Here is a 15,859-nt window from a genome sequence, read left to right as displayed (position 1 = left end):
CCAGTTCTATAACTGATACTCAGTTCTATAACTGATATTAAGTCATTTAGTATTAGAAGTCCATCCTGATGTCTTATCTTAGTTGCCTTTCTGTTGGGAAGGAAAGACAGTTTTATTGAGTGCCTAATTCTTATCAAATACTTTATGCATGTAATCCTTTCATGAGAATGGCATTGGTCTGGCCTTGACTGAAAGACTGAAATATTAAAAATCTAGGTTTAGTTCTGCCACTAACTTGTTCTGTGATCTTCGGAAGTTTGCTTAAACTCCACAGGTTAGCAATTGTGCTTATTTGTAATATGTAAAGTAAGAGTATTAGCATAGTAACCTTTTTTAATTGTGATAAAATTCACAACACAAAATGCACTATTTCAACCATTTATAAGTGTACACAACAGCATTTTAACTGTGTACACATAACTATGCAGCTGATCACTAGAACTTTTTCATTTTACAAAACTGAAACATTATGTCCTTTGAACTGTTAACAACTCTTCTTTTTCCTCCTTTCCCCCAGCCTCTTGCAACCAACATTCTACTTTCTAAGAATTTGCTTTAGATCCCTCATACAAGTGAATCCATATCTTGTTTGTTCTTTTGTGACTGGCTAATTTCACTCAGCATAATGTCCTCAAGGTTCATATATGTTGTAGCATGTGTCCAAATTTTCTTCCACTTGAAGGCTGAGTAATATTCCATTGTATGTACCACATTTTGTTTATATATTCATGTGTCTCAATGGCCATTTAGGTTTGTTCCACCTCTTGGCTATTTTGAGTAATGCTGCAATAAATATAAGCATTCAAATATGTGTTTGAGATGCTTTAGTAATCTTTTAAGGTAGCTTGCAATTCTGATGTAGTGTCCAACCTGTAAAGGCAACAGTATTTTTTGTTTTCAAGAGGTTTTTTTTTATGGTGTAACAATCTATATAACAATAGCATTATATTACAGTAAACATACAGAATGTAAAATACAGAATAGAAATACTAAGGGACTCATAATAGCATAGAAAATACTTCATAAGTGAAGAATATGAGCTTATGCATGACTTGTATGCCATATAAACTTAAAAATGCCATAACAATTTTATTACCATGTGTTGATAGAGATGGCAAGTTCAGTATAATGCAGGTTCTCACAGATGGAATTTCACCAATAACATGTTACTATATAGGAAAATTCAGGAAAACTAAGTATATATCTCAGTGTAATTATTTAGGAAATTATGTACCCAAAATATGCATCACCTCTGTATAAATAATGAACAAACTCAATTGCTGATGACAAACCTAAAGTAACCAAATTTCATAATTGAAGAAAAATAGAAATTAATAATTACACACAATCTAAGATGAGTGATAATGCTCTGATACCAGTAATTTCTAAGTACCTGATTTTAGTAATGCCTAATGATTTGTCTAGTAGGTTCTCAGTAAGTAGCCTTTAGTGCTAGGAAAAAAATTAAATGTACAGGGAATTATTCATCATTCTCTTTAAAGGATAACAAAGAGATACAATGCTTTTGGGTGAGTGTGTGGCCAGTCTTGGCTGAGCAGTGGAATGTAGACTTGGAGAGAATCATAGCCCTAATATTCTCCATGGGTGTGAGCCATTGTGGGGTGTGCTGTCCCATTATGACAGTTACACATAAGTCACTTTTCCTCAACTGTAATATGCATACTGTTAAAGCAGCACATGGCAGAAAGTTGAATAGAGTTAGTCTATGTCATGTGAATTAAAAAGTTATTACTTGCCACAAGTGAGGGATGAGAATCATAGGATGAAGTCACCAACTGCCTAAGTGAATCACGTTAGTTGGAAAAATGAAGAACTTCACCTCATGAGTTTATAGGAATATACGGTCATGGCGATTGTGCCATTCAGACCTGACCCAGGGCCAAAGAATGACCTAATCAGTAGTGAAATAATTAGGGGTATTTTGTGGATGAAACCCAATGCCTCACCTCCCACTTTTATAAGTAAAGTGCGGCATGGCTCTGTAGGAGTAGTTATGTCATAATCATTGTTAATATTTTCAGTGGGGTTTTTTTTTTTTAAACTTAATATCTTTAAGCAAGCCACCAAAATTCTCAAATGTTCTTTGAACACAAAGTTCAGAACTTAAGTTAATGATCCCCACAGTTGCACTGGTCTGTGTCAATCTGCAGTGTTATTCTGAAACTTTTTTTTCACTTCCCTATGTTAGGTTACAAATTATTTTTACTTTTCCAAGAGGCATCTGTTAACATTGTTTGTAATCTTGGGCTGAAATTTATGACACCCTTAGATTATAAAATCCATTACAGAGATCTCAGAATATATTGAGTAGAGTAGCTCCCAAACTTCTGCATTTCAAAACAGAGAATGAGGGATATACATAGTGTCACCATATCTTTTTATTTTACTATTAAGCATATTAAAAAGCACTCATAACCATTATTGCCATTGTCATTACTTCACAAAATAAAATTCAAATTGAAAAAGACTTAATATTAGAATAAAATGAAGTCCTTTCCTATAATAGTTGGCTATTTTGCATCATATAAGGACATGTGCACCAATGCTGAGAATTATTTTGTAATCCTAAACTTCTTACCTGACTAACGTAATAGCTATCTAATGTAGACATTTTGACCCCACAAAATTACATAGGTTTTGCTGCAGAATGTACCACTTCTTTCCTTGGATAACTGTATTTGTGCTTTTCAGATATTTGTGCTGAAAGAGAGCACAAAAAAAATTCCTTGTAAAGTAGTTGCTTATTAGCAAATAAAATATTTAAGACTGCCACATATGTTTATGAGCTTTCAGTTTTTTCAGAGCAGAGGGATGTTTTCTGAAGTCTTTATTTATAGATACATTCCAACACAATCCCAGAATATTCACAAAATTGAATAGGTAAAGTATCTGAAAAGGTATATGTAGGGTCATACATATTGCTTATGGTTTTAAACTTGGAAATAAATTCTATAAGATACAAATACGGAAGCTAAACTTTAAAGCACTGGATGTCTTTAATATAAATCTTAACTCAGAACCAAAAACATGTTTGTTGTGTCACTTTGTCCAGGGATCTAGAACCACAGTTAGCTTCTGCATTATATTTATGCGACAAATATTTTTTGAATGCTTATTTTGTGTAAGGTACACATGATAAGGGACTGTGAGGGATATAAAAAAAAAATCTGGTCCATGCTCTAAAAGTTTTTCCAGATTAATAGGGTTAATAATGTTGTGACATAAATACAGCAGTCCCCCCTTATTCTTGGGGGATATGTTTCAAGATATCCCCCAGTGGATGCTAGAAACCATAGATAATATTAAACCCCTTTTTTATTCTAATATGTGCTATGTTTTTTCCTCTACATACTTTTTTTTCTATACATACATACCTGTGATAAAGTTTATAAATGAGGTACAGTAAGATATTAACAACAATAATAGAACAATTCTAACAATATGCTGTAATATAGATTATGTGAATGTGGTCACTTTCTCTCTCAAAATATCTTATTGCTCTGAATTCAGATGATGAAATGCTTGTGTGATGAGATGAAATGAGGTGAATAACACAGGCATTGTGGTACAGTGCTAGGATCCTACTGACCTTCTGATAGTATGTCAGAAGGATCATCTGCTTCCAGACCTGAAACTGAGGAAAGTGAAACCTGGCTAAGGGGGGACACCGTACTTCAGTGCTTTCACTGATGAGTAACATTCCATTGTCTCGCATCCTACATTTTATTTATCCATTTATCATTTGTAGGGCATTTGGGTTGTTTAAACCTTTTTGGCTCTTCTGAATAATACTTCTATGAACATACATGTGCAAGTTTTTGTGTGGATATATATTTTCAATTATATGAAAATTTTTCTTATTAGGAGGTTGACTATCACAGCAGGGAGGTCTTAGTAAAAGTGACTGAGGCCCCTCTCTACAAAATGGTAAAAGCAAAAATTGGTTTTGGTTGGAAATGTTCATTCAATGACATCTCATTCAGAGATATCAGAATCACATATTTCCTTGGAAGATATGCCATCAGGGTTTGTAATTGTTACATTTGTAGGAATGTTTTCCCCACTCAGAATTTTGCTTTTTTGTATGCACATGGTTAATGGATTTTACTTATGCTGGATTCATTCATATGCGTTTGTCAAAACCTGAATTCATTCAATGCATTTCTGATTTTAAATTGCTATTTAATTTTCACCAAACATAAGTCCCTGCAGAGTGTAGTTTTGCAAAAGCTCACTGAGAGAAGTTAAGATTGAACTTGAATTTCTACTTGGAGAAGTGATAATGAATTGGTGGAACAAACCATGAAGAATGTAGTAAAACTAAACATGCACATGACCAAAGCCCAACTTGTCAGTGTTTTATTACTCTTAAGATGGAGCTCAGTGAGCTCTGATGTGGTTTTTCTTCTCTTCCTGAGAAATGAAAGTTTTGGCCAAAGATTGAAAATTTTCCCTTGTGACAGAGGTGTACATGATTCCACTCATTGTATGACTGTTTTTTGAGTTACAATGTTATGAATTCTTACCCTTAAAAATGTTGAGTTTTATGGCTTTTGTTCCATGTTTTTCTGCTTTTCAGCAGCCTGGAACAATTTTTAAGAGAGAGACTGACATGTCATTAAGTAGCTGAAACCTAAATCATGTTCAAGGCTTTCAGGGATTTTGTAGACCTTAAAGCTCAGAACTGTCTTATTTGAGACTTATTTTCTTATTATCGATTCGGCCCCCTAAGAAATGCAGTTAAACCAAACAGTAGTCCTTGAACCAGGGCGGGAGTAGGGAGTGGTAGTGGCTTATAGACATTGAAACTTAAGCTCTTCTCCTCTCCAAAGTGCATGTGTTCATATACCTGGAATATTTCAATATTGTTCCAGTGGTTTTGTGGCGTCCAAGGTAACACCAGGTTAGGACCTCCTAAAGCCCAGCCTATTATCGTATTACAGAGTCCATATAGACTTCTTTAAGGACCTCCTAAAAACAATATTTCATCTTGATTTCATAAATACTACTTAGTCATTGTAAGACACTTTTTGATTGGTAGAAAGGGGGGAAAATCCTTTAATTCCACCATCCAAGATTTCCTCTCTATTTTTTTATTAATATAGTCTTATAGTCGAATTCATTGTGAACATTTTTAAGTGTCCTTAAATAATCTTTTGTGGGAGTCCTTTTTTCTTAACATGGCATATAGTAAAATTCACTATTTTTGGTGTTAGCTTCTGTGGGTTTTGACAAATACGTAGTCATGCATCCACCACCATCGAAGATACAGAATAGTTCCATCTTCCCCCCAAATCCTTTCTTGCTGCCCCCTGCCAGCCTCAGCTCCTGGCAATCACTAATCTGTTTTCTATCCCTACAGATTTCCTTTTTCCAGAATTTCATAAAAATTGAATCAGTATGCACCCTTGGGGGTCTTTCTTCTTTTCGCTGGGCAGGGTGCATTTGCAATTCATCCATTTTGTTATGTATATTAGTGCTTGTAATCATTGAGTAATATTCCATTTGTCAAACTATTTGCTATTTGGTTTATAATGTATTACTTTTATTTACTTGAACTAAGCTTACTCCCCAAGTATTGTCATTCATTCTAACATTGACACTTCCACCCTTTAAAACCTTGATCATTTTAGTTTCAGTTATATTCTTTTGTGTATAATACTTCATATTTTTCTAATATGAATACACTGCTTCCTGAGGAAATTTAAACTTAGTATGCACTTCTGCCTGTGTTAGAATTATGTTTGGAAAAAGAAGGGTACTTAAGAAGGGTAATACCACCAAACTCCTGGAATGTCTTTTTCTAGTTTGCACAGTTCTGTTAATGATTGTGAATATTATTGTAGACTTCTCCATGTGCTTTTCTCATATAATACTCACAACAACATTAAATGGTAGAAGGCATTGTGTAAAAAAAAGACAAGGGAACAGAAGGTTCCTGAATTAGTAAACTGCCTAAGGACACACAGCTAGCCTCAGGTGGAACAGTCAAATCATGGTCTTATGACTCATATTAAAGTGTTCATTGTGAGAAGAATGGCAAACCAAACTTGTAATTGGTATTTTATTTAATATCCTATTTAGTATAACTTTTCTCTGGAAAGAAGAGAATGAGAAAGATGATCACTAATGGATGCATAATAGGGTATTGTGGAATTGTAGCACTGTCAGTATCTTGTAAGCTTTGTGAGATAATTCATGTATTTAAGTAAGCACGTAAGCAATTTAGGAAGAACTATGAATTTTGTGCATGGCAGCTTTAGAAAGAAATTTCCTTTTGCTTGAAGTCTTAATGACAGTTAAAATGCTGAATCATAGCCTCTTCTGCCATGCAGTACTTCAGATTACATTCTTCTTTTGTAGCAGTTCTCAGCACATAGTAAGTGTACAGTAAACAGTTGTTGAATGAATATTCTAAATTTTGAAGATCCTTCTAAATTTGGGACTTGCTCTTTGAGGCTTTGAATATTCACGTGCCAGCCCTTTGCATGCCATTCTTAACTACGTTCACTTCATGTATTATTTACATCGTTTCTTTATAGTCTTTCAATCAAATATTCCTATTGTTTTGGAGTGTGAAAACAATAGAGGGTACTGAGTAGAATTTGGGTAAGCTCAACTAGATTAAGGAAGTCTGTAAACAGGTGTCCTTTGCCTTGTTTCCTTGGATGTTTCTTTTATCATTCCCACCATCCTGCTATCCCTTTCTTCTCAGATTCCTCTATTTTGTGGCCAAAGCCAAAATGTGTTGCCTTCCTCTTACTCATCTATGCCCATTTTATAATCACTGGATGATAGGAAGGACAGAGATGTTTCTGAGCAGGATTTCCATAATTAAGAGTCCAGAGCCGTTGATCACAGTTGAGGTTTTCTAGTGCAGTTAAGCCAGTACATATTAGAAGTACACAAAATATACAGTTTGGCCAGATGCCAAACAACCAGGTATGTAAATCAGCATTAGGCCAAAGCCCAACATTCATATTTTTGGAATAAATTTCTAGGAGACAGAAAAAGTGAAAATACTCTAAAATATTTTACTTAGTATTACAACACTACCACTAAAAAGTAAAGGAGTCAGACTATTAAAATTTGACATTATGGTGCAGGGGCAGTGATTTCCCAGCACTGTCAGCTGCTCCAGTGTTTACTGTTCTGCACATTTGCCTGTAGATAGATGCCCACTTTCAACAGGCATATTTAATAATATCATTAGATTTTTTGTGCTTATAGTTCAGAACAATGGTTTCAATAATTCTTTCTCTAAGTAACTTTGTATCTGGGATTTATAGCTTGGGTAGATCTCAAAAATCAATACACTAATGATGAAGGCTGACTAATAACAATCCAAATTTTATTTGAATTTGAAAACTATGAAGTATTATCTTCTCAGTACTTTCTCAGAAGGAGATTTTGAAGTTTTATTAGTGAGAACAAAATGTATTTTAAATATCCCATTTTTCTCTAAAATTTTATCATCTTTACATTCTTTGTCCGAATCAGAAATAGTTTATCATGAATTTTAGAATTTTTCCCTCTTGAAATTTTGAGGTGTCAAGGTTGACATTCTGCTTTTAATTCAGACAATATGGGAAGATTTCTTTTTTTAAATCCCTAGTGGAATTAAATAATTAAGATTCAAATACAATCCTTCAAGATCATATTTATGAATGCTATATAATATGCAAGAATCTGTATTTAGCTTTGAATTGGTTTTCTCACTAATCATTGACTGACTAGCAAACATGCCCATTTACTCCTTCATCCATTGCATGAAATATGGCTTCCACCTCTACTCCTTCGTGGAGGGTTTGGAATTAAATCTCATTCCCTTTTATTTTATAACCATTTGAAGATCTTTGGCCTAATAAAATTTACTGTGATCTTAAGTGATGATCTTTCCTTTCTGGGTAGTACAAGGAAATAATCTACTTTCTTTTACCTGCACATCAGCTCTCCATTTCCCAGAGATGTTCTAGAGTTTTACAACTTTGTTTTTTCTTTTAATAAAACTTCAAGTGTGTTACCTTTCTTGAGACATTTTGTGCTATCTCAATTGTGACACTAGGATTTCACATACAAAAAGAATGTAGTTATTTCTACAGATGTGGACTTCACTATTAATCATTACTTCTTGAGTACTTAGTATATTTAGTCCATCACAGTGTACAAAAATGAATGAGTCAGGGTCTTTTGAGAAGTTTAAAATTTTAGAATATTGAATAAAATTCCTTTGGCAGACAACATAGACATAACTTATGCATAAATAAACTTCATTATGCTGTTATTTCTTTTATTTATTTTCGTTTGTGAGAGCATTCACAACCACAGCAAAAACAAAAACAAAAATGAAAATGAAACCTTGTTTGGGGTGAAAAGGCCCAAAGTTGGCTTGGTTTTTGGGGGCTTGACTGGCTGGATTGACTGTGTTTCTGGTTCAGTGTAGCACGTACAGGGGCAGGAAAGATACCTAAGTTTCAGTTAGCTGATGTGGCACACTGGGCAGAAGCAGCTCCATCTTGGGCCTGGAAATTTATTTTAACAGCAGTTAGAGGACATGGCCTCTACTCTCATGGAACTTATTGCCCAGGAAGGGATTACAGACACTGCACAGATAATGAATTCACTCTAGGTATACCACTGAGACGATGCCTATAGAATTTACTAAGGATGTGATATTTAGAAATGTTTAATCTGCGACCTGATTACTTGAAGTTAACTAGGTGCGGTATAATAAAAAATATATTTGGCCTTTTTCCCAAGTTCCTGGCACTGAACTCCTAAAACCCTTGGAATTTCCTGAGTGGTAGGAGCATCTTTCCTTATTCATGAGGAACCCCAGGCTAGCTCACTTGAGTTTATGCTAGTGAGGTTACTCAAGGTGGGGTTTCTAAATAGCCTCAGAAAGGGTCACTAAAGAGACTGGGAACTTGTAGCCCCACCCCTCACCTCCTGGGGAAAGTTAGGCCTGGAAATCAAGTTATAAGAACTTTGAACAACAAGAATTTGGGAACTTCCAAGTTGGTGAATGCATTGATGTGCTGGGAAGGTGGCCCACCTGGAGAGGGCATGGAAGCTGTGCACCCCATCTCCACTCCATACCTTGCTCTGTACATCTCTTCCTTTGGCTATTTTGAAGTGGTATCCTTCATAGTAAATAAAATGGTACTCATACGTAAAGCACTTCTCTGAAAGTGTGGTCAGCCAGGCTGAAGTGCAGGTAGTTTGGGGGACTCCATTTGCAGGTGGTGTTGGGAGTGTGTGTGCAGTCCTGTGGGACCAGCCCTTTACCCGTGGAAATGTGGGACACTCATTGGGTGAGAATTGGTGTTGAAAGGACACATCGTGTTTGTCAAAAAACACCACCCACTAGGCAAGAGGAAATAGAAGGGAATGCCAGTAGAGAAAGAGCTGGTGCAGAAACTCTGAGGTGAGAAATCTCGGCTGGTGCTAGGACCTGAACGAAAGTGTGGCTTAAAGGGTTGTAAGCAGGTAATAGACACATTAGATTTTAAGCTTATAAAACAACAACATTCTAATTACCACAGAGAATTGGAGTAATCAGGAGGGGAAGAATGGTTACAGGGGGTTTTGTGGGGCCTACGTTAAGTTATTTAGTATAGTTTCTTTATTTTGGAAATGGGACCAATAATTGTTTTTTTCCCTACCTTACAGAGTTTGAAGATCAACTAAGAGAATGTATGTCAGAACACTTTGTAAATTTGTTGTTGGAGAATGTCACTTCTCATCTGTTTTCCTTCCCATCATCAAAACTGAAAATAAAATAAAATCTGGTTGGGTCCCATTTCTTTTATGGATATTTTCATCTGCCCTATTTATAATTGAGTCTTACAAATAACTATTTCAGGAAGTCATTCTTATTTTAGGTGATATGTTTTCCTCAGAGGTTCTGAAACTGTGTTTTAGGAACAGCTGCTTCATGGAGGTGACCCTGAAGTGTGTGTGTGTGAATTACTTCTTTTATTTCACAGGCCTTAAATGAGGAGTATGGGTGTGACAGGAGGCATTCTGGTTTTGTTTTGAGGTGGGAGGATGGAGAGAGATGGGAGACTGATTAATCAGGGAGGAGTGGTTGAAGCTTTCAACCTGGAAATACCTGAAGGGAGAGAGAGGCACAGTGACGTCAGGATCCATAATCAATCAGCCCATGTTAGGGGATTCATAATTAGAAGACTGCATTCTATCAGATGTTAGGCATTTATCAGAGAATGGAGTGAATTCACTTTTGATTGGCTATTCCCCAGAAATAACAGAATCTGGCTTTCATTTTACTGTTTATGTGGATAACTATCCTAGAATAGTTCATTTTATCATCAGTGGAGTGACTTTGTCTTATCCACTGCTGTACCCCCAGAACCTGTAATGGCTACTTACATATGGTAAGTAGCTCCTTAATAAAGACTTGTCATAAAGGCATCTTTGTAAGGCATCTCCACAATATTTACTAAACTGCTTTCTTAGACCATATTTAACACATACAATTATGCTTCTGTGCATATTGATTCTCTGCAGTATATTGTGTACCCATATAGTCCACAGAGTCTCGTAGGTTTGCCCTCCTTACCTTCTTCATACCTAACTCCTGTCTCCGTCACCATTGCTGCTTCTGTCATTAAATCCCTTGTCTCGCCTTGGTTAGTAGTTTTTAAACTGATATCCTACCTTCAAATCTTGTATCCCCAGCCACCCTTCCCTTTGCTGCCTGGGTGCACCATCTCTAAAATACAATTTTAATTACTCTCACGCAAAAGTAGAGTTTTTTTATGTAAAGGTAAAACGTAACAGCAGAGAGGTTACAGCTGCGGTGTCCTCCCACACTGAGGTGTCGCAGTCAGGTGGGAGGTGACAGGTGTATCAGAGCATTGTGCACTCTCTAATGAAAATGAGCCCAGGAGGAGATAAAAATGAGCATGGTGTGCCTTTTAAATGACTCATGAAAACACAAGGATAGAGACAGAGCAGCTAGAATGTCCATTTTTTTGCTCACTTATATGCATCTAGAAAGAACATACTTTTAAACTAGGCTTTGCCAGAAAGACAAACTCTTTTCTCCAGAATATTTTCATTATGGCAATACCCTCTTTCCTTAGTGACTTATTTATGCTGTGTTGTAGATGATAGTGTTTTTGTTTATTTTTAATAAAAGTATTAATAAAGACACATTAATGCTTTTCATGATACAGGTATGTATTTTATAGTTACATATTTCAAATCATTAAAAGAATGAACCAAAAGTTAATAAAGGTCAATATAAAATGTCTTTTTTCCATCATCTTCATGCTTTTAGTAGGTTGAAATTGTGTTTCTGAAAAGAGTGATTGCCAACATACATTCGTTAGTCATTGTCATGCATTGAGGGGCGTAATGCAGCACAGGCAGAATGGTATGACATCAACAGGGCAGCCATCCTACAGGTCAGCAAATAGCGAGACTTGAATGTTGTCAATTACAAAATAGTTATACAAACACAAATCATATTTTATCCATTTAAAAGTAAATTTTCATCATTCTGAATATTTTCTTCCTTCAAATAGGCAAATATGTGCCTTAGACTATTGAGTAGGTATTTATACTAAGTCTCATTGTCTAATTTATTTCTTATTGTGATTACTTTGTGCAGGCTACTTGCTTTATTTAATAAATGCTAACAGAGCATATTGAATGGTATTAGGTATTAAAATACAGTTCACTGAAGCATTCTGCCTGAAGTGTCAGAATACATCTCAGAGCCAACAGAGCAGCCAGACGCAAGGGGGATCCTCAGAGGGAGGAAAACCACTAGAATGGTGAGCCATTCATGTTTCTGTATTAGCCACAGTGTCTAGTTTCCAACAAAAATATTAGGCATGCAGTTAGAGGGAAAATATGATCTACACCCAAGAAAAAGGCAGTTAGTAGAAACTCTTAGCCTAGATTTGAATTTAGCAAAGACTTCAAAGCAGTTATTTAAAATATGTTCAAAGAATTAAAGGAAAATTTAGTATGAATGAATAAGTAGATAGGTAACCTCAGTAGAGCAATGGAAACTATATTAAAGACAAATTTGGAAATCCTAGAGTTGAAAAAAACAGTATTATAAAAGAAGTTTTTTGGCAATGGGCTCAAAAGCAGTTTGGAACTGTCAGAAGAATGGAACAGCAAGCCTGAAGACCCAGTAGAAATGCCCCTGTCTACAGAGCAGAAAGATAAAAAAAAGGTTGAAGAATAATGAATAAAAATCTAAAATCATGGAAGAAGAAATGAAAATTAGGCATAAAAATATTTGAAGAAATAATGACCAAAAATGTCCCAAATTTAGGGAAAAACATTGATAGATCCAAGAAGCTTGCAGAGCCCTAAGAAAGATGAACACAAAAACAATTCCTAGACACACGATAGTCAAACTGCTCTATGGTAGAAAGAATCTTGAAAGCACCCACAGAAAGTGATGCTTGTTACTTACACTTAAAAGAAAATACTGGAGATACTGGTTCCAATGATAAAATTCAAGCTTTTAAGAAAATATCAGAATTTTGGAAAACTTGTATCTACCAATAGCTTCCCAATACTTTGAAAGATATGTCTACAACAGTGATGTTATATTAACAAATGTAGTCTTTAAAATTATTGTATACTAAAGTGTGTCAGCATTTGAGAATCTGCATAAGGAAGACCTGCATAATTCAGTGAACCAGTATTATTTGAACAGCTGATGCATGATATCATGAAATCATTCACTGGTAAAAGAGCCATTCAAAGTGCAAAGGAGACCCAGTAGATTTTAATGTAATAAGAGTACAAAAAGTTGATTGATACAGCTTCAAATTCCACATTGCAACTATATTTTAAGAATCTGCCACTCATCAAGTTTGTTGTGATATCAAAGAAGAGTAACCACAATTATCTGAAAGGCTATTAAATTTTTCTTCCCTTTACCAACTATATTTCTGAGAGTCTGGATTTTCTTTGTATACTTTGGAACAACAGATTGACTGCAGAAGCAGATTTGAAGATCCAGCTATCTTCTTTTAAGCTTGACATTAAAGAAACTTGAAAAAATGTAAAGCAGTGTTCTTTTTTTTGGAAATTATGGCTTTTTTTCATAAAGTAAGCTATTTATGTTAATATGTAGTGAGTTTTATTGTTACTTTTAAATCAGTAAGTTAAGTAAAATCTTTGTTTTAGTTTCTAATATAGTAAATGTTAGCAGATATAATCCACATTAACAAAGCTTTTTGGAGTCCTTCATACTTTTAAGTGTAAAGTTGCCCTGAGACCAAAAACCTTGAACTGTTTTGAGTCTTCTCTGTCCACCTTCAGACAGCAAATTCTTTTGAGAGCATCAGACTGGAAAATTGAAAATACCTTGTAGCCCAGGAGATAGTGTTCTTGAACATATGATGACATTCTGTTTTGTTGATATTCTTAATTATTTTCAAGTAGCCCATGTATTCTGCTGTTGAGCATGCTACTCACTGCTTCTAATGGCAACCTTTCTGCACAGCCCCCTTCCGATGTTTGTTTATAGACCTTTATTTTTTGGCAGGGAGCTTTACGAGGAAAGCAATAAGGGACTTTTGCAGTAGTGACTAATCCTTATTTTTTGTACTACTTCCTCCTTTTCTTCTGCTTAGAGGCAATCAAAAGAGAGCTGTTCAAAAAGTGTCAGAAGACTTCTATAGTGCCTGCACAGTCAATTGCTATGCTATTCTGAGTTGTTAATTCATTTTCAGGGAAAGAGCATTAAACATTTGAAAACAGAATCATTGAAGTTTGTTTCCCTTGGTATGAAGAATTATAAAGATGGTAACTGAGAGAAACTCACCCCGAATTTGTTTATTAGTCCTACTTATAATCTGTTAAATACGTGTGGCAACACTTGTTTGGCTTTGTTACATATTTAGTGTATAAGAAACATAAAATGTGCTAGAAATAAATTTGTTATAAGGGATATTCATTACATAAATGTGTAGTAAGTTTATTTTAACATTGCATTATTTTGTTCTTTCACAAAAATAAACTACCATAAACAAAGCAAAAAAAGCCCACCTACCTGTCTACTTGCATGAAACCCAGTTTCTTCCAGGTGTTACTGCTTTTCCTATTTCTGTATTCCTCCCCTTTTTCCATTGTTCTTTGTGACGTGATACTTACAATTGAGTTTAGAAGACCCCTTACTATTAATGAACTGGTACAGACCTGATTATTTTTTTAAGACATAGATTATTGTGGTCATAAAATGACCAAAATCATCAGATAAAAAGAGTTTCTGTATTTTCTCTTCTGGCCTTTTATATTTTCACCTAATTTTTTGGTAGTTTTGAAATATACGTATGTATAGACAGGAACACTAAAACAACTTTATACTTTATTTATTTTATAGTTGAAGTACATGGAAGTAATAAAACCTGACAGTTTTGCCCCGTTTTTAAGGGACTTGATAGTGATTTCCTTTCTGAATCATATTTAATTTAATTTTATCTTTGAAATGGTGTGGGTTTTCTTCCTCTTTGCAAATGATTATAGTTCTGAAAGTCACATAGAGGCTTTCATCAAAATAGAAGGGTTCTAATTTGAGGATCTAAATTAGAGGGGTATTTATGTGGGTCTAGAAATAAGACTTGATTATTCACCAGATGTTCTCTTAAGCTGCAATTTCCCTTGTGTTTTCTTAGGCCAAAGATGAGGAGGAAGCCTTTCTGGATTGGAGTGATGACGACGGTGGTGGTGGGTTTGATCCAAGCACACTTCCAGATCCTGATAAGTACAGGAGCTCTGAAGATTCAGACAGTGAAGATATGGAAAATAAAACTAGGTATGTGTTTACCATTGATAACATTAAATTCCTCAGTCTTTTCCTTTTAATCCGAAAGACACGCACAGACATGTCTTACGCTCCTGCCCCCGTTTTTAGGGGCTCCTTTTTTGCTTCTGTAATCCCTGTTAACAGAAGAGTGTTATTAGAGTGCTTTTTTTTTCTTTGTTCTTTTTTTTCTTATTTCTTTCTGAATCCTTTATGCTTAAGTATTTGACACACTAAGGTAGATTTAATGTAAATTGAGTCAAGGACTCTATTGAGAATGTTCTTAAAAATTCTCCCTGAATTTTAAAAAAGAGCAGTTACACTTTCACATTCTTTGACATAAAATGAAGTAGCAAATACATAAAATGGAAAATTTACACATAAATAGCCTTAAAAAATTCTCTCAATTTAAAATCTGTTGATTTGTAATGTGGGTTTATTTGCTATTGTGCCAAAACATGAAATGTGATAAATAATAGTATGACTTGATAAGCATTTGTTTTCTGAGTACTCTGTATTAGATTACGTTGAGATTCTATTGGCTTAAAAATTGAGGACATTGAATTTCATGGATATTCTAAACCAATAAGTTTATTTTCTAAACCAGTAAATTTATTTGGCAGAAAGGAGGCACTAATGACAGATGAAGGGATTATGGTTGAAGGGAATAGGCAACTTGATGGAAACCCCTAAGTGCTACTCCAGGGAATTTGGAGTTGGAGAAATAGGTCACAGAGAGCTATAATCTGGTTTTAAGTAAGAGCAACATTAGAAAAGATCTCTAAAAGATTATCCCTTCGGGAGAAGATGCTGTAGGGAGATCATTTCAGAGTTATTCTTCATTTTAATCTTGTGCCATTGAAACATAGAGTTATTTTGTAATTGCGAAAATAATATCCAAAATGCAGTTAAATGAGGCCAGAAACTTGAGATGTTTGCTATTGTACAACTAGGTAGTAGATGTAATAGCTTTCTAGGACTTTCTGGTACTTGCAGAACTATATAGTGGACATTTTAGCTTTACTACTACAAGAGGCA

The 15,859-nt window shown here is 35.0% G+C and overlaps 1 protein-coding gene across 2 annotated transcripts in view; it reads left to right on the top strand.

The window, feature by feature from the left end:
* The window catches only part of DDX10 (DEAD-box helicase 10), a 315,320-nt gene that overhangs the window by 258,393 nt on the left and 41,068 nt on the right, over positions 1-15,859 (top strand). For both annotated transcript variants that reach the window (XM_037026651.2, XM_037026650.2), the window contains one exon: positions 14,694-14,833. In XM_037026651.2, coding sequence (XP_036882546.2) covers positions 14,694-14,833 — 140 coding nt within the window. The remainder of the gene's footprint in view (positions 1-14,693; positions 14,834-15,859) is intronic.

This window comes from Manis javanica, chromosome 6, assembly GCF_040802235.1.
Source record: "Manis javanica isolate MJ-LG chromosome 6, MJ_LKY, whole genome shotgun sequence".
Classification (NCBI taxonomy): domain Eukaryota; kingdom Metazoa; phylum Chordata; class Mammalia; order Pholidota; family Manidae; genus Manis; species Manis javanica.
Note: the sequence above shows the minus strand (reverse complement) of the source record. Positions and strands in the feature narration are given on the sequence as shown.